At 41.1% G+C, this 22,574-nt stretch overlaps 1 protein-coding gene across 1 annotated transcript in view; it reads right to left on the reverse strand.

Annotated features, from left to right (window-relative positions):
* ppp1cb (protein phosphatase 1, catalytic subunit, beta isozyme) overlaps positions 1 to 22,574 on the reverse strand; it is a 108,316-nt gene that overhangs the window by 32,710 nt on the left and 53,032 nt on the right. The window contains exon 3 of the mRNA XM_060849115.1: positions 16,651 to 16,881. Coding sequence (XP_060705098.1) covers positions 16,651 to 16,881 — 231 coding nt within the window. The remainder of the gene's footprint in view (positions 1 to 16,650; positions 16,882 to 22,574) is intronic.

The following is a 22,574-nucleotide window of genomic DNA, read 5'->3' on the forward strand; positions in this document are numbered from 1 at the left end:
CACACCATTACGCTTCTTGAATTTCTGTAGCCAACCTTCTAAATAATAACATTTGCCTTTAATATTCAGTTTTTTAAGATATTTTCTAGCTTGTTTCAGAATCAAATCAGTCAGTGGCATACGTTCACTTCTTCGTTGTCTAATCCACTCCAGCACACCATTAAGATCTTCATTTTTTGCCCTATGCTGTGTTTTCCTATTTTTCATTACGGTCATCACTGTCACATTAAAACTTCAGTAACTTGTCTTTGTTTCTTCAAATCTTAGACAGTGGTAGTTCCAACACCATGTTCTTCAGTAAGATGCCGCACAGCCACACCACAAACAAGCTTCTGCAATATCCCTACTTTCTGCATTATTGATAATGACAGATGTTTCCTTTTCTTTATATTATTGTTAGCCAGAAATATACCTAGCTAACAATAATTCTTGATGAAGGGCTTTTGCTCGAAACATCGATTTTCTTGCTCCTCGGATGCTGCCTGACCTGCTGTGCTTTTCCAGCACCACTCTGATCTAAACTCTGGTTTCCAGCATCTACAGTCCTTACTTTTGCCGAGAGATATACCTGTGCCTCTTTTTGACATTTTCACTCAAATTTAACAATTTAACACAGTAAAAACAATACACAACTGGGCCACACCGCCACATTGATGTTGCGGGGACACAAATGACGCCGCTCGCTCCATAACAACCTATGGTTTTCGGAGCTTTTCGGTTTTTGGATGCTCGTAGAAAGGGATATGTACCTGTATTAAAATACAGATGCTTAATAGTTTCATGGACCCAATGGGCCCAAGGTAGTTTTTCTATGCTGTAAATGTTCTCAATCTCCCTAACTCTAAATGGCAAAAGGTATTGGGAGGCTTATACCAGTATTGTTGTCCTGTTTCCTCCCCCCCTCCCCCAACTCCACACACAAGTCGAAGCAAAATGCTCAGAGACACAGTGTGGCTTTACCTAGGGAGAGGGGGCGAGAGAGGGGGTGAGAGAGAACGATCGCCCATATGCACAGAGATATGAATTCACGGTCTTCTCTGGAACAACAGTTTCTCAATGAATTGTATAGTTATTTTACAGGGAGGAGCATTCAGATAAGGCCACATACATATTAATTGAGAGTTATAATCAGCGAGTGTCAATAGTAAAGATTAAGGCATCTGCTCTTATACAACGAATAACTGACTTCATATAATGAATACTTTTAACCTAGTTAAACTAACCTCACATACTGAATGCTTTGAATATTGTTAAATGGTTCGACATGACTACTTTTCCATCTTGTTAACCCATTACCCTTGCCTCCAGCAACCCATTGTTAACTGTAAGTCTGAGTTATCTGATATGAGTCATGCTCAGCTGAACTTCCTGTTTCAAAACAGTCAGAACTTAACTCTTTTCCTGCCTGCTTATACCCTAGCCCATTCTCACCAGAGTGAGATTATTTGTAACAGGAAAGGACAAACAGAAGGTTCAAGGGTGATCAAATATAAATCATTAAAAATTACTGAAAATTTTTGATAGAAGATATACAGCAAATCCAAACTATATGTAGGGTTTTCACAATGAAAAATGCGACACATTTCAAAGAAGTATTATATAACAAAATACATCAAGCCATATAAGGAGGTACCAAGAAAACCAAAAACTTGCTCAAGAAGGTAGGTTTTCCGAGTATTTTAAAAGGAAGAAAGTAGGGTAGAGAGAGAATTCAAAGCACAATGCAATAGTAATTTATTGGACAGCAACCAACACTACAGTGATTGAAAATGGAATGCTAAACAGCCCAGAATTGAAGGAGTGTAGATTTACAAGAAGGTTGCAATAGGTATTTAAAAATAAAATCAAGGATAGAGATTTAAACATAAAGATGAAAATTTTAAGATTGAGGTATTGTTTAATCAGAAGCCATTATATATCAAAAAGCAGTTGGGATGGTGAATAGCACTTAGTGAGAGTAACAGAAGTAACAATTGAGCTTCATGAGACTTTAAACTAATGGACAGCAGAATGTGCAAGGCTGGCAAGACGCTTGTTGCCATTCCCTAACTGCCTTTGTGAAGCCAAGAGTGCACTACCTTCCGTTTAATGCAGAAGTTTCAGGGTCATTCACTCCCTACTCTACATTATGCTGTCAGCACTAGTGAAAGGTGAAGGAAGAGTCTAGAAGATGCGATTATGACTTAGTCAACTTAGGTTTGCCTGCAAGAGGGGTCTCCAATTTGGCATAAGATTTTGCTATCGAGGACTCTGCAGGGTTGACTAGGTCATTGATTTGTAAATTCTAGTGTATGGTGGTTGACCAGTTCCCAGCTGCATTCAAAATTTTTTGGCTTGCCAGAGTTTTGAGTGAATTAATTTACTGACTAGGCCATTTCAGAGGGCAGCTAACAGTCAATCATATTACGGAGAGCCTGGAGTCACATGTACACCAACAGATTACTTCCTTAAAGGATATTAGGAAGACAGCTTGTTTTTAACTTCAATATTTCTATTACTTTCAAAAGTTAAATTGACACGTACCTGAACAGGATTCATTTGACGTCTTTTGCAAGGAAAAGGTGGATGTGGGATTAAATTGTTCAGCTGCTTCTAAGATTCTCCCTCCATACAACAAGATTCTACTTATTTTATATTCTTTGTATTCAAATAATTTTACTAAACAAATCAGTTGCAAATTTGAGTCCTGGATTGCTTTGTCTTATTGGGCTGTTCTTTAGTTGCTTTATGTAATCTGTCAACCTCCAACTTAATGGAAGAGAAGTTTAAGGGTTATTTTTCTTTTTTTTTTGAGTCTGTTGAGTCCCACAATATTGAAGCAACTGGCTGAAACAACGAATGCATTTTGTCCGCCAATATTCTGTTGCTAAGCACAAAACAACAACATGCAGCAAGAATCTTAACTTTCAAACCAAATACAGATATGATCTGTCATATTTGTATGGTGGTTGGTGGTTGAATTAGAAAGAATCAAACTAGCTTTTGAAATGGAATATATATTTAATTCCTCTTCAGATCTTATAAAGAAGCACTCACTCAAGGGGCTTAATTTAGATTTCTGGCACCAAACTACAAATATAACAATTAATTAATTGCAGTAAATCAAGTCCACCCTTTCCATTCCACGAAATCTCAATAGTTTTTGATTAGATTACTTACAGTGTGGAAACAGGCCCTTCGGCCCAACAAGTCCACACCGACCCGCTGAAGCGCAACCCATCCAAACCGCTACATTTACCTCTTACCTGAGACTACGGGAAATTTAGCATGGCCAATTCACCTGTCCCGCACATCTTTGGACTGCGGGAGGAAACCAGAGCGCCCGGAGGAAACCCACGCAGACACGGGGAGAACGTGCAAACTCCACACAGTCAGTCAGTCACCTGGAGTCGGGAACTGAACCTGGGTCTCTAGCGCTGAGAGGCAGCAGTGCTAACCACTGTGCCGCCCACAGTTATGGTGCAGGAGCCGGCCATTCTGCCCATTGATCATGTACAGAGAAATCTCGATTATCCAGCATTCAATTAACCAAATTTCGGATTATCCAAACAAGATCGCAAGGTCCCGATGCTTGGCTAACTCTCTTATCCAGCACTTGATTAACCAAATGAAATAATCCCCACTCATGTCTTTCGGATAGTTGAGATGCCTCTGTACTAGCTTTTCAAACAAGCACCATTGCCTAGTGACAATCTCCTGCTTTTGTCCCCATCTCCTTGCACACTTTTTCTATTATTAAAAAAAATCTAACACCCTCTTAAATGTCTCAGCTGAACTTACCTGACAAGATTTCAGGCAGTGCACTCCACACTTCAACTACTCAATATGTGGAAAAACGTTCTCTCACCATGCTTGCTTCTTTTGCTCGTCACTTCAAATACATGCCCTTGCATTCTTATTCCTTTTACAAGAACGTTTTCTCCCCATTACTCTATCCAGCCCATCCTTGATTTTGAAAACCTCCAACAAATCTCCTCTTAGCCTTCTTCTCACCAAGGATAAAAACTCAACTTCAATTTATCCTCAATAAAGCTTCCCATTTACACAGTCACAGAGCTGTACAGAATGGAAACACACTCTTTGGTTCAAAACGTCCATGCCAACCTAAATTATCCTAAATTAATCTGGTCTTATTTGCCAGTATTTGGCCCATACCCCTCTAAACCTTTTCTATTCAAATACCCATCCAGATGCCTTTTAAATGTTGTAATTGTACCAACCTCCACCACTTCCTCTGGTAGCTCATTTCATAGACATAGCATCCACTGCGTGAAAAAGTTGCTGCTTAGGTCTCTTTCATATCGTCCCCTCTCACCTTGAACCTATGCCATCTACTTTTGAACTTCCCTATCCTGGGAAACGATCTTGGCTACTCATCCTATCCATGTCCCTCATGATTTTGTAAACTAGGGTCACTCCTTAGTCTCCGACGCCCCAGGGAAAACAGCCCCAGCCTGTTCAGCTACTCCCTATAGCTCAAACCTTCGAGCCTTGGCAACATCCTTGTAAATCTTTTCTGAACCTTTTCAAGTTTTACAACATCGTTCCTATAGCTGGGACACCAGAATTGTGTGTAGTATTCCAAAAGTGGCCTAATCAATGTTCAGTGCAGCCACAACATGATCTCCCAATGCCTGTATTTAATGCACTGACCAATAAAGGCAAGCATATCAAACACCTCCTTCACTATCCTGTCAACCTAGGGTTCTACTTTCAAAAAACTGTAAATGTGCATTCTAAGGTCTTTGTTCAGCAACACTCCTCAGGACCTTACCAGTAGGCGTACATGTCGTGTCCTGGTTTACCTTTCTAAAATGCAGCACCTCACTTTTATCTAAATGAAACTCTATCTGCCACTCCTCGGCCCACTGGCCCAACTGATCAAGGTCCCAAAGAACTCTGAGATAACCACCTTCGCTGACCAGTACACCTCCAATTTTGGTGTCATCAGCAAATTTACTAACTATACCACCTATGTTCACATCCAAATCATTCACATCAAATGATTAAAAGCAGTGGACTCAGCACCGATCCTTGTGGCACACCACTGGTCACAGGCCTCCAGTCTGAAAAACAACCCTCCACTATCGCCTGTATTCTACCTTCGAACCAATTCTGTATCCAAATGGCTAGTTCTCCCTGTATTCCACAAGATCTAACCTTGCTAACCAGTTTACCAAAGGAATATAGAAACACAGAAATAAGCACAGGAGGTGGTTACTTGGCCCTTCGACTCTGTACCACCATTTTAATACAATCGTGGCCTACTCGTGAAAATCGTACCTATTTTCTGTATTTTTCTGTTAGTCATGGTAAATTGGTTAGCAAGGTTAGATCACATGCAACACAAAGTTATTCCCACCCTCTTTCCCATACCCTTTGACCCCCTTTAGCCAAAAGACCTAAAGCTTCCTCTTGAAGATATCTAATGAACTGGCCCCAACAGCTTTCTGTGGGAGAGAAGTCCACAGGTTCACAACTCGAAATTCTTCCTAATGTCAGTCCTAAATTGCTTATCCCTCATTCTTAGACTGTGATCCCTTTTCTGGACTTCTCCAACACTGGGAGCACTCTTCCCACATCTACCCTGTCCTGTCCAATCAGGATATTATTTGTTTCCGCGAGATCCCTCCTCATTCTTCTAAATTCTAGTGAATATCAGCCCAGTTAATCCAGTCTTTCCTCATATGACAATCCTACCATCACGGGAATCAGTCTAGTGAACCTTCACTGGACTCCCTCAATAACAAGAATGTCCTTCCTTATTGTAGAAGACCAAAACTACACACAATTCGCAAGGAATGGCCTCACCAAGGCCCTGTATAACTGCAGCAAGAATCCTTACTTGGTTCCTCAAATCCTCCTGCTATGAAGAAGAACATGCCATTAGCTTTCCTGCTGCATTTGCATGCCAATCTTCAGCGACTGTTCCACCATGACACCCAGGTCCCATTGCCTCTCACCTTTTCCTAAACTGCCACCATTGAAATTATAATCTGCCTTTCTGTTTTTGCAACCAAAAGGGGTAACCTCATTTATCCACATTATATTGCATTTGCCCACTCAGCCAGTCTGTCCAAATCACCCTGCAGCCTCTTAGAATCCTCCTCACAGCACACACTGCCACTTAGCTTAGTGTCACTGGCAAATTTGAAGATATTGTATTCAATCCCTTCATCCAAATTGTTAATATACCTTATATTGTGAACTTTACTGAATACCTTACTGAAATCCATACATATCACGTCCACTGCTCTGCCCTCATCAATCTTCTTCATCACTTATTCAAAAATCTCAATCAAGTCAGTGAGACACTATTTCCCACACAAAGGTCTGGAACAATTCTCATAAATTGCTTCTGCATTCTCTCCAATGCATTTCCGACCAAAGGAGTTACTTATCAACAATTAGGAGAATCTACTGGAATAGTGAGCAGTAAAGTTGAGGGGAACAGACAATCCTGAGGAACCATCTCCCAGCAGTTGGCTCCACAACATCAGAGACTTGGGCACCAGCCATCTGGCTATGCTTTCTCTCCATGACATTCTCGGTTGCTGGCATGAGAAGAGTAATGGAGAATTTCAGAGTTCACAAATAGATAAGGGTCTTAATATAGTAATCGAATGATCTACAGAATGAGAAACAACTATAACCCTTCACAAGCTAATGAACCAACCAAGGATTGGCATTCACCCATGCCACTTGATCAAAATAAATTGAACTACTGCATAAAACAAAAATAATTTCTACAATTAGAATGTTAAAAATCTGACATGAGTGCGCAAAATTATTTAATTCTGAACGCAAGTTAGGAAAATTCTAAAGCTGGAACTGTGAAACAATGAGTAGGGCTAAGGGAAGGCCTGTTACAGAATGGCACTCAGTAAATTTCACATCCAGAAAGTTAGCACAGATGGCAGCTGAAATCTCCCAGGTTGTTACAATTCTGTGGCTTGGTAACAAATCTCTAAATTCAATAATACAAAGTATGATATTTAGTTTAGTTGGAAGGACCACATATCAGTGTTTGTGGCCAAAATCAACTCAAAGGAAGTTGCTATTGCACTCCTACCCAAGACTGGCTGTGGTGATTCTTGTATATTACGGGGAAAAATTCTTGAGAATAACTAACTATTTACTGAAGTTTCCATTTGACAATCATTTCATGGCAGCTCACAAGTATGAGTAGCACTGAGAAAGGGGGAATGGATAACACTGAACGGCAAGGAAGGGGTGGACAACATTAAGGGAAAAGGTGCAAAAAGAGGAAGGAACAATGCTTTTGAGCATGAAAGAAAGTAGAAATGCCAGTGTCAGTTGGATTGTATTGGGAGGGGTGGAGTGAAATAGAGAAATGGCAGGTGGGCATAGGAGGGGGGATAGAATGGCAACTTGAAATCAGTGGAAAGGTAAATGAAACTGGTGACAGAAAAAGCAAAGCTGAATGGATTAAAAAAAGTGTACCATATGTGATCAGCAATGAAAATAACCAGGTGATGGAGAAAAGTAGCAGTATGAATTTTAATGGTTGGCATGAGTATTTCAAGTTAGCTAACAGTGACACTGCACCCCACCCAAGTTTGCATTTCTGAATTGAACTATAATTGGAAATGTGGAAAAAGAGGCTATGGCGTGGACACAAATCAGATTGCTTAGATACACCAGTTAATCTTTTTAAAATTCTCTTATAAGATGTGGATGTCTCTGGCTAAGCCAGTATTTATTGCCCAACCTTGACTGTCTCAGAACAGTTAGGAGTCAACCACATTGCTGTGGGTTTAGAGTCATGTAAGCCGGACCAGGTAAGGACGGCAGATTTCCTTCCCTAAAGTACATTAGTGAAACAGAAAGGTTCTTCCTGATAATCAATAGTGGATTCATGGTCATCATTTGATCCTTACTTTTTCCACAAGCACAAGTTTTTTGATTTCCTTTCAGTTTTTATTTAATCTCTCCAATTAAACTATGGGATGTTAGATGCACTTACAGCTCAAATGAGAATCAAGAGTTGTACAACACAGAAACAAGCTCTTCAGTCTCACTCGCCCACGCCGACTAGATATCCTAAATTAATGGAGTCCCATTTGCCAGCATTTGGCCCATATCCCTCTTCCCTTCCTATTCATGAATGCATCCAGATGCCTTTTACATGTTGTACTTGTACCAGCCTCAACCACTTCCTATGGCAGCTCATTCCACACACACATTACCCTTTGCATGAGCAAGTTGCTCCTTGGGTCTCTTTTATATCTTTCCCTTCTCACCTTAAATCTGCGTCCTCTAGTTTTGGACTTGCCTACCCTTGGTGGGGGGGGGGAATTTGGCTATGCACCCTATCCATGCCCCTCATGATTTTGTAAACCTCTATAAAGGTCAGCCCTTAGCCTCTGATGGTCCAGGGAAAATAGCCCCAGCCTAGTGGGCGGCACGGTGGCACAGTGGTTAGCACTACTGCCTCACAGCACCTGAGACCCGGGTTCAATTCCCGACTCAGGTGACTGACTGTGTGGAGTTTGCACGTTCTCCCCGTGTCTGCGTGGGTTTCCTCCGGGTGCTCCGGTTTCCTCCCACAGTCCAAAGATGTGCGGGTCAGGTGAATTGGCCATGCTAAATTGCCCGTAGTGTTAGGTAAGGGGTAAATGTAGGGGTATGGGTGGGTTTCGCTTCGGCGGGTCGGTGTGGACTTGTTGGGCCGAAGGGCCTGTTTCCACACTGTAAGTCTAATCTAATCTAAAAAAATCTAATCTATCCAGCCTCTCTTTACAGGTCAAACCCTTCTCCCTACTTCCACTCCTTCCCTAACTTTGTGAAATACTTGTCATATTGTACGCCTGGTCCCTGGCTCCCTGTCCTCTGCAAAAAGTAGGTATCACCTCTGGGAGCTTCAGCAATTAACTGGCCAATTCATAACTTTAAGGCAGACAAGCTTCCAGAAACCAGTCCTGCCCCTGACCCTTCTTCCACCCAAAATTCCAGGCTTTTAGAGAGTGGGTTTGTAGGCAGTAGGAAGACCCTTTGCGGGACTTTTTAAAAACGTTTCTCCTCTCTTTCCCAAGCCCACCACATTCAAGCATGTCAAGGGCAGGCGAATGTAAAACTCAGCCCCAGTTGCCAATGTCAGTGGCCTAACCAAAATCTGATAAAGGCTGCACAACGTAAAACATTAGCATGGCATCTAATTGCAGGAAAAGATCCACTTGCCCATCAAGACTTTCTCACATTATGAGGACCAGCTGGATCATTGACTAAATGCTCCCTCTCTCACTGTGACTACTTGCCTCATGTCAAGCATATTAACAAAACCATTCGCAGTTTTCTTTTTTTTTTGCAAGTGTAAACTTTCACGAACCTGTTAACTTCTGCTTTGTTAGCACGTGGAAGTAAACTTGCAGCTTTTAGAAACAAGCTGTTCTTTTTTAAATTCTTTCACAGGATATAGACACAGCTGGCATGCACTGCATTTAATAACTGCCCCTGATTGCTCACAATGTGACAGTGAGCCATCTTCCACAACAGCTGCAGTCCACATGATGCAGAAATACCTACTGCTCCTTGGGGAAGGAGGGAGGGAATTCTAGGATTTTCACTCAGCATATCATATTCCTGACCTTACAGATGGTGGACAGGTTTTGGACAGTCAAGATAAAAAGTTGCTTACGGAAGCACTTCCACTTTCTGACCAATTCTCCTACAGTTTGTGCATGGCTGGTACAGTTCAGGTTCTGGACAATGATAATTCAATTCCCTATGAACGATATCCTGTGATAGTGCCATGAACAAAGGAGATGGGCACTTGTATGATGCAAATGTTACTTGCCATTTATCAGGCTGTGTCTAAGTGTTGTCCTTTTTTTTTGGGTGCATATGGACGTGGACTTTTTCAGTACCTGTGAATGGCACTGAAGTAATTGCACTTTACAGAATGAAATCTTATTGCAAAAATTTAACATTTTGACAGAAACCTTTGAAATGAAGAATTCTCGAACAACAGACTAGAAATAGTTACTGTAAGACAAATCTGACAGATTTTGATATGATGCCGGTTGATGGTAGTTCCAGACAAATCAAATGCCAAAGTGAACCATGGCTTGATATACTGCAAGCTTTATTGTGCTTTTTGTTTACTGTGGTAGACAGTCACAAGAGGCTGCCAACGTTTTTTTAACAGTGGAATAACAAGTTTATTATGCAAAAGAAAGACACAAATCGTATCATAATATACAAAAACCACTGAAACAACTTGACTGGGAGTATCGAAAAAAAGAGTTATCCATTTTATTCCCCAGCAATACCTTTACAGATACATATATCTCTAAAAGCCTACCCTGATCGCCATACTAAAGCTACTTGCTGAGCTGACAGGGTTATAATCAGCTTCTTTTCAGCAAATTGCTATACATTGACTAGGTACATTCTTCAGGGAATCTCTCTCCCAAATATCCTGAAAACAAAAGTGACTTTATTAGTTAACCCTAAATGCACTGAACTTTTTAAATGTCTTCCTCTCTGACACCTCCACAGCCTTCTGTAGCTTTCTTTAGAATTCTAAACACAAGATCTCTCTCTAGCCCTGACCACTTGAAGACTGCTAATAATAGCACATCTGCTGCTGTGGCTCTCTTCTCCCCTGAAAGAACCTGCTTCTGGCGCATTTTTTCCCGCCTCTGATGTTTCAAAAACGTAAGTCAGAAAAGACCTGAGCAATTATCTAATCAAAAGTCAATTTTTCCATCACTTTACAACCCAAGTTCTTTAAAATCATGTACATAAATGACAAAAAGCAGTGGACACAGCATTGATCCTTGTGGCACACTGCTGGGCACAGGCCTTCAGTGTGAAAAGCAACTTTCCACCACCATCCTGTGTCTTTGACTTTTGAGCCAGTTTTGGACTCAGAGATGCAATGTTATCCTGGTGTCCTAACGCATGAATCACAGAAGATTAGTATGCAAGTACAGCAAGTAATCAGTAAATCTTTTCCAAACCCTCTCCAGCTTAGTAATATCTTTCCTCTAACAGGGCGATCAGAGCTGGACACAGTACTCCAGAAAAGGCCTCCCCAATGTCTTGAACAACAACATGACATCCCAACTGTTGTACTTGTTGCATTTGGTCAACCTGAAGATCCACTTATGCCTGTTAGCCTCCACTCTTCTATCCATACCAATATGTAATCCCCTACACCATTAAATTTTTCACAACAATCTTTGATGCAGCATTTTATCAAGTGCCTTCTGCAGTAAAGCAGTACATCTAACAGATCTTATTCACAGTATGTTACTTCCTCAAAGAACTCTACTGAATTGGTTAAATACAATTTCCCTTTCACAAAATAATGCTAATTGCCCATTTATCGATGATTAAGTGCCCTGCCAGAACTTTTTAAACAATAGCTTCTAACATTTTCCCTACCACAGATCTAACTCACTGTACTTTCCTACTTTGTTTTCATGTCTTCTTGATCAAAGGAGTTATATTCACTGTCTTAAGTCCAATGGGAAAGGTCCCAAAACAAAAGGGCTTTGAAAATATTTCTTGTAACCGTACCTTTTTTTATATAATTACCCAATTAAATTTTGGAAGCCGTGTTTCATCTAACACATTGAGTCAATGTATTCTAATATCCTATCATTAGCAGCATAAAATGACTATTTTTCTCCCAGAAAAGGAAGTTGAAATCAATTAAAAAATCAAAGGTGACAGTATGGTGGGTGAGTGGACCCATCCTGGTCATGCAGAGGGATGGGATTCGAATACACCACATATACCTACTGGGACTCAAGTCCAACATCTTTTTCCCAATAAGGCAACAAAAAAGGGTGATCATGTCAAGGCTGTCGATGTGGTACATGGAGTTCCAAAAGGTATTCGATACAGTGCTCAAGTCTGTTGCATGATGAAGCTGAGATAGTAGTAACGTGGATACAAAATTGGCTGACTGATAAGAAGTAGCAATAAATTTAATGGGTAGATGTCATGCCAAAGAAAAGATGGTAGTAGCGGTGCCCCGAGGAGTTGGAACCCTTACTTCGCCTGGCTGTCTGCATTTATTTTATATATAAATAATGTAAATCTTAATACACATTGGGTAATTTTGCAGATTACTAAATATAGGGAGAATTCTAAACGGTCAGGAGGGTAGCTTGGAACTTGACAAGTCGGAGGAATGAGCAGAGAAGTAGCAGACAACGCTCGATGTAGAGAAGCGAGGCCATACGTTTTGGTACAATGAACATGAACAGATAATACAAAATAGCAGGCGCTGAAGAGTGTGCGAGAGGAGAGACCCCTACATACACATCTGCATAAGTTAAAAGGTGAGACGAAAGGCAGACAGAAAATAATAAGCATACAGTATTTTGGATTGCAATAATACAAATGCCGAATTAATCTTTTGTGATTCACGCTCTAGGACTGCCAGATACCTCTACAATATCTCACCACTTAGATAATACTTGTTTTACTCTTCCTGCCAAATGGATAATTTTGCATTTTTTCACATTATAGCCCAAAGTCACATCTTTACCCACTCACTTAAAGCTGAACCCACATAAAACCTCCCCAGGAGTGCTGTGCATAATTCTGGGACCATACCTTAGAAAGGACTTGAATATATTTGGTAAAATGGAGAAGAGGTTTACAAGAATGGTTCCACGGTCAAGGGGAAGGAGTAAGGAGTGAACGATGGGGATAGAGCCCCAAGAAAGAGAAAAACCACTGGACAGAGAAAGGAATGGATAACGATCTGGCTAGGAACAAGAATACCACGGCACAGGAACAGGCTCTTCAGCCCTCCAAGCCTGCACTGACACATTTTGGCCTTTCCATACTAAAACTGTCCTCACTTGCAGGATCTGTACCCCACTACTCCCTTCCTATTCATGTACTTGTCCAGATGCTTCATGAGTACTGCTATTGTATCTACTTCCACCACCTCATTTGGCAATGCTTTCCAGGTACATAACACCCTTTGCACACTTGCCTTGCACACATTCCCCCCTCGCACTGGAGTTCGTGTCCCCAGTAACTGACCTCTCAACACTGGGAAAAAGCCTCATACTTTCCATTCTATCCATGCCATTCACGATCTTATGAACTTCTATCAGGTCTCCCCATAACCTCCTGCATATCAGTGAAAATGAACCCAGTCTAGCCAACCTTTTGTCATAGACAAAATCCCCCATACCAGGCAACACCCTGGAAATCCTACTCTGTACCCTCTCCAAAGCATCCACATCCTTCTGGTAGTGATATGACCAGCACTGTAAGCAATGTTCCCCCAAGTATGACCTAACTAAAGTTCTATAAAGCTGCAGCATAACTTGGCTATCCTTATACTCAACGCCCCTTCCAACGAAGGCAAGCATGCCATAGGCCTTTCTTACTACCTTACCTACCTGCTTTGCCACCTCAGTGACCTGTACATCGACATCCCTCTGCATATTAATGCTCCTAAGGACTCTACCATTCACTGTATAATTTTCTTCCGTATTTGGCATTCCAAAACACATCACCTCACATTTGGCTGGATTAAGGTTACGTGGAGTCGCAGAAAATGGGGGAGATACTAAACGAGTATTTTGCATCAATATTTACTGTGGAAAAGGACATGGAAGATATAGAATGTAGGGAAATAGATGGTGACACCTTGCAAAACGTCCATTTTACAGAGGAGGAAGTGCTGGATGTCTTCAAACATATAAAGGTGGATAAATCCCCAGGACCTGATCAGGTGTACCCTAGAACTCTTTGGGAAACTAGAGAAGTGATTGCTGGCCTCTTGCTGAGATACTTGTATCATCGATAGTCACAGATGAGGTGCCAGAAGATTGGAGGTTGGTTAATGTGGCGCCACTGTTAAAGAAGGGTGGTAAGGACAAGTCAGGGAACTATAGACCAGTGAGCCTGATGTCGGTGGTGGGTAAGTTGTTTGAGGGAATCCTGAGGGACAGGATGTACATGTATTTGGAAAGGCAAGGACTGATTAGGGATAGTCAACATGGTTTTGTGCGTGGAAAATCATGTCTCAAACTTGATTGAGTTTTTTTGAAATAATAACAGAGGATTGATGAGGGCAGAGTGCTAGATGTGATCTATATGGACTTCAGTAAAGCGTTCCACAAGGTTCCCCATGGGAGACTGGTTAGCAAGGCTAGATCTCACTGAATACAGGGAGAACTAGCCATTTGGATACAATACTGGCTCAAAGGTAGAAGATTGGAGGTTGGTGGTGGAGGGTTGTTTTTCAGATTGGAGGCCTGTGACCAGTGGAGGGCCACATGGATCGGTGCTGGGTCCACTACTTTTTGTCATTTATGTAAATAATTTGGATGCGAGCGTAATAGGTACAGTTAGTAAGTTTGCAGATAACATCAAAATTGGAGGTGTAGTGGGCAGTGAAAAGGATTACCTCAGGTTACAACAGGATCTGGACCAGATGGGCCAATGGGCTGAGAAGTGGCAGATGGAGTTTAATTCAGATAAATCGTGGAGCTGTATTTTGGGAAAACAAATCTTAGCAGGACTTGTACACTTAATGGTAAGGTCCTAGGGAGTGTTGCTGAACAAAGAGATCTTGGACTGCAGGTTCATAACTCCATGAAAGTGGCATCGCAGTTAGATAGGATAGTGAAGGAAGTGTTTGGTATGCTTTCTCTTATTGGTCAGAGAATCGAGTACAGGAGTTGGGAGGTCATGTTGCGGCTGTACAGGACATTGGTTAGACCACTGTTGGAATATTGCATGCAATTCTGGTCTCCTTCCTATCAGAAAGATATTGTGAAAATTGAAAGGATTCAGAGAAGATTTACAAGGATGTTGCCAGGTTTGGAGGATCTGAGCTACAGAGAGAGGCTGAACAGGCTGGGTTTTTTTTCCCTGGAGCGTCGGAGGCTGAGGGATGACCTTATAGAGGTTTCCAAAATTATGAGGAGCATGGATAGGATAAATAGACAAAGTCTTTTCCCGGGGATCGAGGAGTCCAGAACCAGAGGGCATAGGTTTAGGGTGAGGGGAAAGATATAAAAGAGCCCTAAAGGGAAACTTTTTCACACAGAGGGTGGTATGTGTATGGAATGAGCTGCCAGGGGATGTGGTGGAAGCTGGTACAATTGCAACATTTAAAAAGGCATTTAGATGGGTATATGTATAGGAAGGGTTTGGAGGGATATGGGCCGGATGCTGGCAGGTGGGACTACATTGGATTGGGATATCTGGTTGGCATGGATGGGTTTGGCCAAAGGTCTGTTTCCATGCTGTCCATCTCTATGTCTCTAAACTCCATCAACCATTTTTCAGCGCATGCCACCAACTGAGTTATTTCCTGCTGTACCCTCTGACAAACCTTCTCACTGTTCACAACTCCAATAATCTTTATATTATCTGCAAATCTACCATTTAGACGAGCTATGTTTTCCTTCAGGGTGAGCAGCTGTTAATGGGTTGTGTGTAATCACAGATTACATGGTAACAAAGGCTGGTGTTTGGGGGTGGGAGCTAGGAGATAGGAGAATTCAAGCCCTAAAGTTATTGAAATTAAGTCCAGCACGCTGTAGGGTCCCCAAGTTGAAAATGAGGTGTTGTTCTTCTCGCTTACACTGAACTTTGCTGGAGCATTGCAGCAAGCCTGAAACAAATACTAGCCAGGGAACAGAGTGCTGTTTTGAAGTGGCAGGCAACTAGAAGCTCTGGGTCACTTTTATGGGCAGACATAGGTGTAGTGAGAAGCGGTCACTCAGTCTACGCATCGTTTTCCAACATACATTATTGTAAGCAGCGAATGCAGTAAATTGGATTATGTGAAGTGAAGGTAAAGCGCTGCTTCACCTGGAAGGAATATTTTGGCCACTGGATACTGAGGAGGGAGGAGGCAAATGCTGCACTTTGGGCGATTGCAGGGGAAAGTGCCATTGGGTGGGATGGAGCATGTGGTTTGTGAGTGAAGGAAGATTGGACCAGGATGCCTCGGAGGGAACGGTCCCTGCAGAAGGAGGGGAAGGGAATGTGTGTCTTGTGGTGGAAATGGCAGCTAGTGACTTATGGATGTGGATGCTAGTTAGACAGTAGGTAAGGACAAGGGGAACCCAATTGCTGTTGTGAGGGGGAAGAGAGGGGTGAAGGCCGAAGTGTGGGAGATGAATCGGACCTGCTTGAGCATCCTGTCAACAATGGTGCTGGGGAATCTTTGGCTGAGGAAGAAGGTGGACATTTTGGAGGCTTCCTTTTCAAAGGTGACATCATCGCTGTAGATGGAGGAACTAGGAGAACGGAATAGAGTCTTTACAGACATCACAGTGCAAGTATGCATAGTTCAGTTAACTGTGGGAGTCAGTGGGTTTATAATGGAATATTAGTCCAGAATTTTAATTTACTGCATCCTGTTCACGTCTGATGATAGCTGGTGAGCAAATACTGAAGTTAGTTTTGCAGAACAAAACAATTTTATTTTTATGCAGAAACAACAGAATCTTTTCAATACTTTATTTTAAGCAATTCTGCAAGTCAATCATGGTCTTTGACTGTTAAAGAAACAAATTACATAGCAAAACCTGAGATATGTACACTAATTATACCCTCTGAAAATATCATACAAAATAGCAATACCATCATTCAACAAATTAAATAGTGAGAAGCAGTAACTCAGATACTTACACTCATCGTAGAAGCCATAGATACGATTGATACTGGCGCACTCATGATTTCCACGCAAAAGGAAGAAGTTTTCTGGATATTTGATCTTGTAAGCTAGTAGCAGGCAAATGGTTTCCAGAGATTGCTTGCCTCGATCTACATAATCACCCAAAAACAAGTAATTTGCCTCAGGTGGAAATCCTCCATATTCAAACAATCGCAGGAGGTCTGTGTACTGTCCATGAATGTCACCTAAAATGGAATAGAAAATTGAGAACTGAATAGACTCTGGAAACCATTACAATGTTTATACCATTTTGTTTCATTTGCAAAACATGTTCCAGTATTTTTAAATTGCATTTTTTTTATAGTAGAAAGACTTGGTCAGAGGGTGGTACTTCAAAGAAAAATATCAAAAACGTGGGATTCAAGTTCAGGAGAAATGAAATGAGAATCAACCACACAGTTCAAGATGATCATTTCAGGTTCAAATTCAGGATAGTCATTTAATAGAGTTCAAGTTTTTCTTAAAATCCTGGAAGGAATGCTGAAGCAGCAATATCTCCTGTTCCAGATACAGGGATTATTGGTATTCATACAAAACAAGCCACTCTCTCCTTTCCATTTCTAAAGCATAAAAACTAGATCATTAGAAAGCTAATAAATAAGATGAAGAGCAAATCACAAAACTATACCACGGTTAAGTAAGAAAAATTGAATACATTGAGTTTTTAAAAATCTTTACAAATTTTTGAACAGCAAGGTAGAGGTTGGGGATTGTCTATTAATGCACAAGACATTTGATAACAATGTGCATAAGTGATTGGTAGCAAAAGTTAGATTCCACAAAGTTGTGTAGAATTTTTTTCTTATAAGAACTTGAATGAAAGAATAAAGAAACGTTATTGTTTGTAGAGGACATCAAGTTAAAGGGTGTCATCAATTGCAAAACTTCAAAATACCCCAAACACCAGCACAGCAGGTAAAATGGATGCTGTCACATGCACAGACTGTCCCCATATTTTAGTTTATAAAAGGAATGACCAAATCCTCCAATGCTAACCCAGACACCTATCGGGCCCTCTTAGTTCCTCGTACCAATTCAGTCCAATGTGGAGTAAGAGAGAGAAATTGACTGCTTAACAGGAAGGAAAACTTCGATTAACATGGGCATTCGACTACATGGGTAGCGCCATATTTGTGACAGGCAGCACTCGACATTCGGTCGCTGCATAGTGATGTCATGCAGTAACTCTTCTTGCTCCTCCTGGTGGTGACATCCACAATAAAAACAGTCAAATGAGTCAGAGGAACACAGACAGATGAATTAAGTTCAGTAACTAAAACTACAGCAAACTGAATTCCAAATAGGGTGGCAGGAGATCCAAGAACAGAGCAAGTGAAGCCAAATGTTCTTCGGAGTTAAGAGTTGAACTGGTGAAGGAGCAAAGGGAATTGTGTAAATAAAAGTTAGCATAAAATCAAAACAATAGTGTGGATGCCTGAGCTCTGACATACTTAGGTGAAATCAGTTCAGAATTTTTAGCTCTAATTTCTTTGCCAAAAAAAAGGCTAAGCCCCATAGTTTGCTGCACAAGAAACGAATTATCAAAGAATAATGGAAATTGAAAGGCCTGAGCCAATATATCAATTCCACACCTCATCTACCCAGTTTTTGTTTCTTTTTAATTGAAGGTATAAACTTAGTGGTGTTCAGGCTCTATGCACAACAGGAGCCCTCTAACAATCTATGCAAGAGTTGACTGGCTTTGTGGATCTGGGAAAAGTAAATATTTCTCTAACAGCAAGCATATATAACCTGACTCAGATAAAATGCTGAGGTATCTACCAACAAAGGTTTAATTTTAATTTGTAATAACGTGCTTTGTCATGCAGCTTTTGATACTGTCACCCTGGTCATCAAATTATTGGACCTCCAACTTGTTCCTAGCTGAATTATATATTTACTATGTATTTTTCATTACAGCATTACAGTGAGAGCTTAGTAATATGATACAAGTGAAAACAACATTAATGTTTTAACATCTAAAAGCTTTCAACAAATACTGCAGACTTCAAAGTACTCCATTTATTCCATGATGTCAGAAATAAACCTGCTCTAACTGTGGAGAAGTATCACCTTCACAGCTGTAATAGGTTGCACCATGTTGTGTGTCTCTATCTCAATGCTAAATTGTAAAGACTTTGAACAGATCTAGTAACTCAAGACTGGGATCTATGACAGGTGTAGGCGATCAGCAGCAGAAACATGCTTCAACTTCATGGACTGACATATTCTCCCATTTCACCATTAAAATCAAGCCAGGGTATCACCCCATTTAAATGAAGAATGCAAGGGGCATGATAAGAGCAGCACCATGCATACCTAAAAAATGAGATGTCAACCTAGTAAAGCTACAAAGTAGCAGTACTTGTGTGCCAAGCAAAAAAAACTTTTTCTCCCTTTTACTATTTGAATTAATTCACTAATTGAAACAACCAACTTGGAATGGTTGTAATTTTATGATCATCTTTTCCACTTCATCAATTAGGTGCTTAGTGGCTTCAAAATGTTTTATAACATTAGCAATGCAAAAGTACAGTTTATGACTATCACAGACCAACAGCAGCAGGAAACAAATAATGATTACAGAAACAATTAAAACGTGCTGCGCATTTAAAAAGCTAACCCTCAGACTACAGCCTCACCAACACATATGAGGAACAGGGAAACCAGCATTTATGGACAGTTTTGCATCCAGTTTACATACTTTAAAAAGAAATGAGCTTGAAAGAACACAGAATAATTTATTATCCTCCCAATGAATTAAACTAACTGAAGCATCGCAGTGATGGCCTGGTTGAGCCCCTGCTAACTTGGCTCCGTCCAAAGATTCAAACCAGTCTTTTTAATTGGATCAAAATGTTACACTTTAAACAATAATGTTTTGGAGCAAACAATTACAGCAGTATAATCTAATGGAAATATTAGTAACAGCTCGTTTATCATGCATAAATAGAAACCTTTCAGTTGCCTTCTCAACGCACTGTTTGAATAACAAAACAGTATACCAACAAGGTCAACCCAAAAGTTTACTTAATGCTTATTGTTAGCAGAATTCCAGAAGATTAGGTACCTGTTCATACCTTTACAGATAACACAGTTCCTTCAATCCTTCCTTCAACTTATTCAAGCATGCGTGCATATTTTATGGAGGTCCTGCCTGCTGATATTACAAAATCTTTTGTGCACTACAAAGCACACATACATGGCTTGCATGACATAATTGACCACTATCTTCATACCAGACCAAACATCCCTCACCTTACCCTCTCTTTGCACCACACCACACCACCCCACCCCCTTTCAATCTTTCAGGTGGGGAGCAACTGCAGAATCCAGGAGCGTGGAGCATGTTAAGCCTCAAGATAAACCCCACCCACAGCCAATGTCATTGCTGATGTCTATCATGCTTATTAATTAACACTTTTTACTGTCAGGGCATTTCACAAAGGTTTTGATGCAGGTTTTGATGAGAAGGATAATGCTCAAACACAATGTAGCGCCGGCAGACATGGCCTCTTGTGGATGAAAAACATATTCTGAAAAAAGCCACAGCAGAGGGGAGCGTTGGCTTAGTGGTACTGTTATAGAACTAAGAATGCAGAGACTTGGGTAATGTTCAAGAGCTTACGTTCAAATTCTACCATGATCATTAGCGGAATTCAAATGCAGTAAGACCAGGAATTAGAGGTCTGCTAATGACAGTCAAACCATGGTAGATTTTGTTAAAAAAACACATTTGGTTCACCAACATCCTCACCTAACCTGGCCTGACAAGCCATTCAGCTGCATCAACTACCAGAACATCTCAAAACTGGAATTAAACCAGACAGACTACCTGACTTTCAACTCAATACTGGAAATAATATACAAGACTCCGGAGGGAAAAAACAACAAACTGCTGGAAAAACACAGCTAGTCTGTCAGCATCTGTAGAGAAAAATCAGAGTTAATGTTTCAAGTCCAGTGACTGTTCTTCAGAACACTGGATTTGCAGTTTCAACTCTGCTTTCTCTCCACAGATGTTGCTACGTCGGCAGTACTCCCAGCAGTTTCTGTTTTTGCTTCACATTTCTAGCATTCTCAATTCTTCATTTTACTTCAGTGCTAAACTCAATCCTGTCGACCTTGCAAAGTTCTCCTTGTTAGCACTTGGCGGTTAGTATCAACATTGGAACAGCTGTTTCTCAAACTAGTCATACAACAATCTGGTACAGTCACACTTGCACAATCATACCCTGCATAGTTCCCAGACATTGGTGTTCACCATGCAAGTCCTTTCCCACCATCAGGGTAGAGCTAGCAGAGGTGTTAACAGGTGGTATACATTCAGGAGGGAGTTGTCTTGGGAGTTCTCAACATTGGGTCTGGACACAGGAACATAGAACAATACCACACAGAACATGCCCTTCAGCCCTCAATGTTGTGCCAATCTGTGAAACCACTCTGAAGCCCACCTAACCTATAATATTCCATTATCATCCATTTATTTATCCAATGACCATTTAAATGCTGTTAAGGTTGACGAGTCTATTACTGTTGCAGGCAGGACATTCCACGTCCTTACTACTCTGAGTAAAGAACGTACCTCTGACATCTGTCCCATATCTATCACCCTCAGTTTAAAGTCATGTTCCCTCATGCTAGCCATCACCATCTGAGAAAAAAGACCCTCATTGTCCACCCTATTTAATCCTCTGATCATCTTGTATGTCTCAATTAAATCAGCTCTCAACCTTCTTCTCTCTAACGAAAACAGCTTCAAATCCCTCAGCCTTTCCTCATAAAGCCTTCTCTCCATATCAGGCAACATCCTGGTAAAATTCCTCTGCACTCTTTTCAATGCTTCCACATCCTTCCTATCATGCAGTGACCAGAACTGTATGCAATACTTCAGGTGCAGCTGCAGAATTTTGTACAGCTGCAGCATGACCTCAGGAAGTCACAGCATCAAGGAATCCCACTGATGACATGCATCATCTCACCTGCACAATCAGTACTCCACATTGAAAACTACTTGGAGGAAACACTGAAGGTTTCAAAAGGACAGAACATTCTGCAGAACGGAGAGATGGAAGAGTTCTACGACTATAATCAAGAGAGGCCAGCTGCGCCACACCACCACTGACTGACCTGGTTGGGTTCTATAAGCTATAGTTGCTAAACTAGGTCTTCTGAAGGAACCAAGAGGGAAAACAGTTCATCCTCAATCATGCTGCACATGCATCTGGCAACATAACATTGATACTGCACAGTCATCATGGAGACAAAGTCCCATCATACATACATTTTGCACAGCACTACCACTGTGCTAAATGGGAGAGATTTTGAACATATCTTAATTTTTTTCTTCCTTTTGTAATTCAAGACTAGGCATCCATGAGGCACTATGGGGCATCAGCAGCTAAAATATACTCAAACGGATTCTGCAACCTCATGATCCAGTACATCCTCCTTTACCAGGAGATGGACTTTAGTTTAAAGAGGAGTGCAGGACAGCATAAAAAGAACTGCACCACACATACCTAAAACTGAGTTGTCAACGTGGTGAAGCTACAGCTGGTCTATTTGCATGCCAAACAGAATATGCAGCAAGAGAGACACAGAGCTAATTGATTTCACAATCAATTGATCAGATCTAAACTCTGCAGTCCTGCACATCCAATCATGAATTGTGGTGGATAATTAATAACCCACCCAAAAGGTAGTTCCACAATTATCTCCAATGATGGGACCCAGCACAACAGGACAAAAAAAATAAGGCTTAAGCAGTAAGAATAAGCAGCCAAAAGTGCCAAGTGGACGATCCAGCTTGACCTCCTCCTGCAGCAAAGATCCAAGTCATAGGCCAATTCAATTCACTCCTTGAAAGCACCCAATG

This window comes from Hemiscyllium ocellatum, chromosome 3 (assembly GCF_020745735.1).
Source record: "Hemiscyllium ocellatum isolate sHemOce1 chromosome 3, sHemOce1.pat.X.cur, whole genome shotgun sequence".
Taxonomy (NCBI): Eukaryota; Metazoa; Chordata; class Chondrichthyes; order Orectolobiformes; family Hemiscylliidae; genus Hemiscyllium; species Hemiscyllium ocellatum.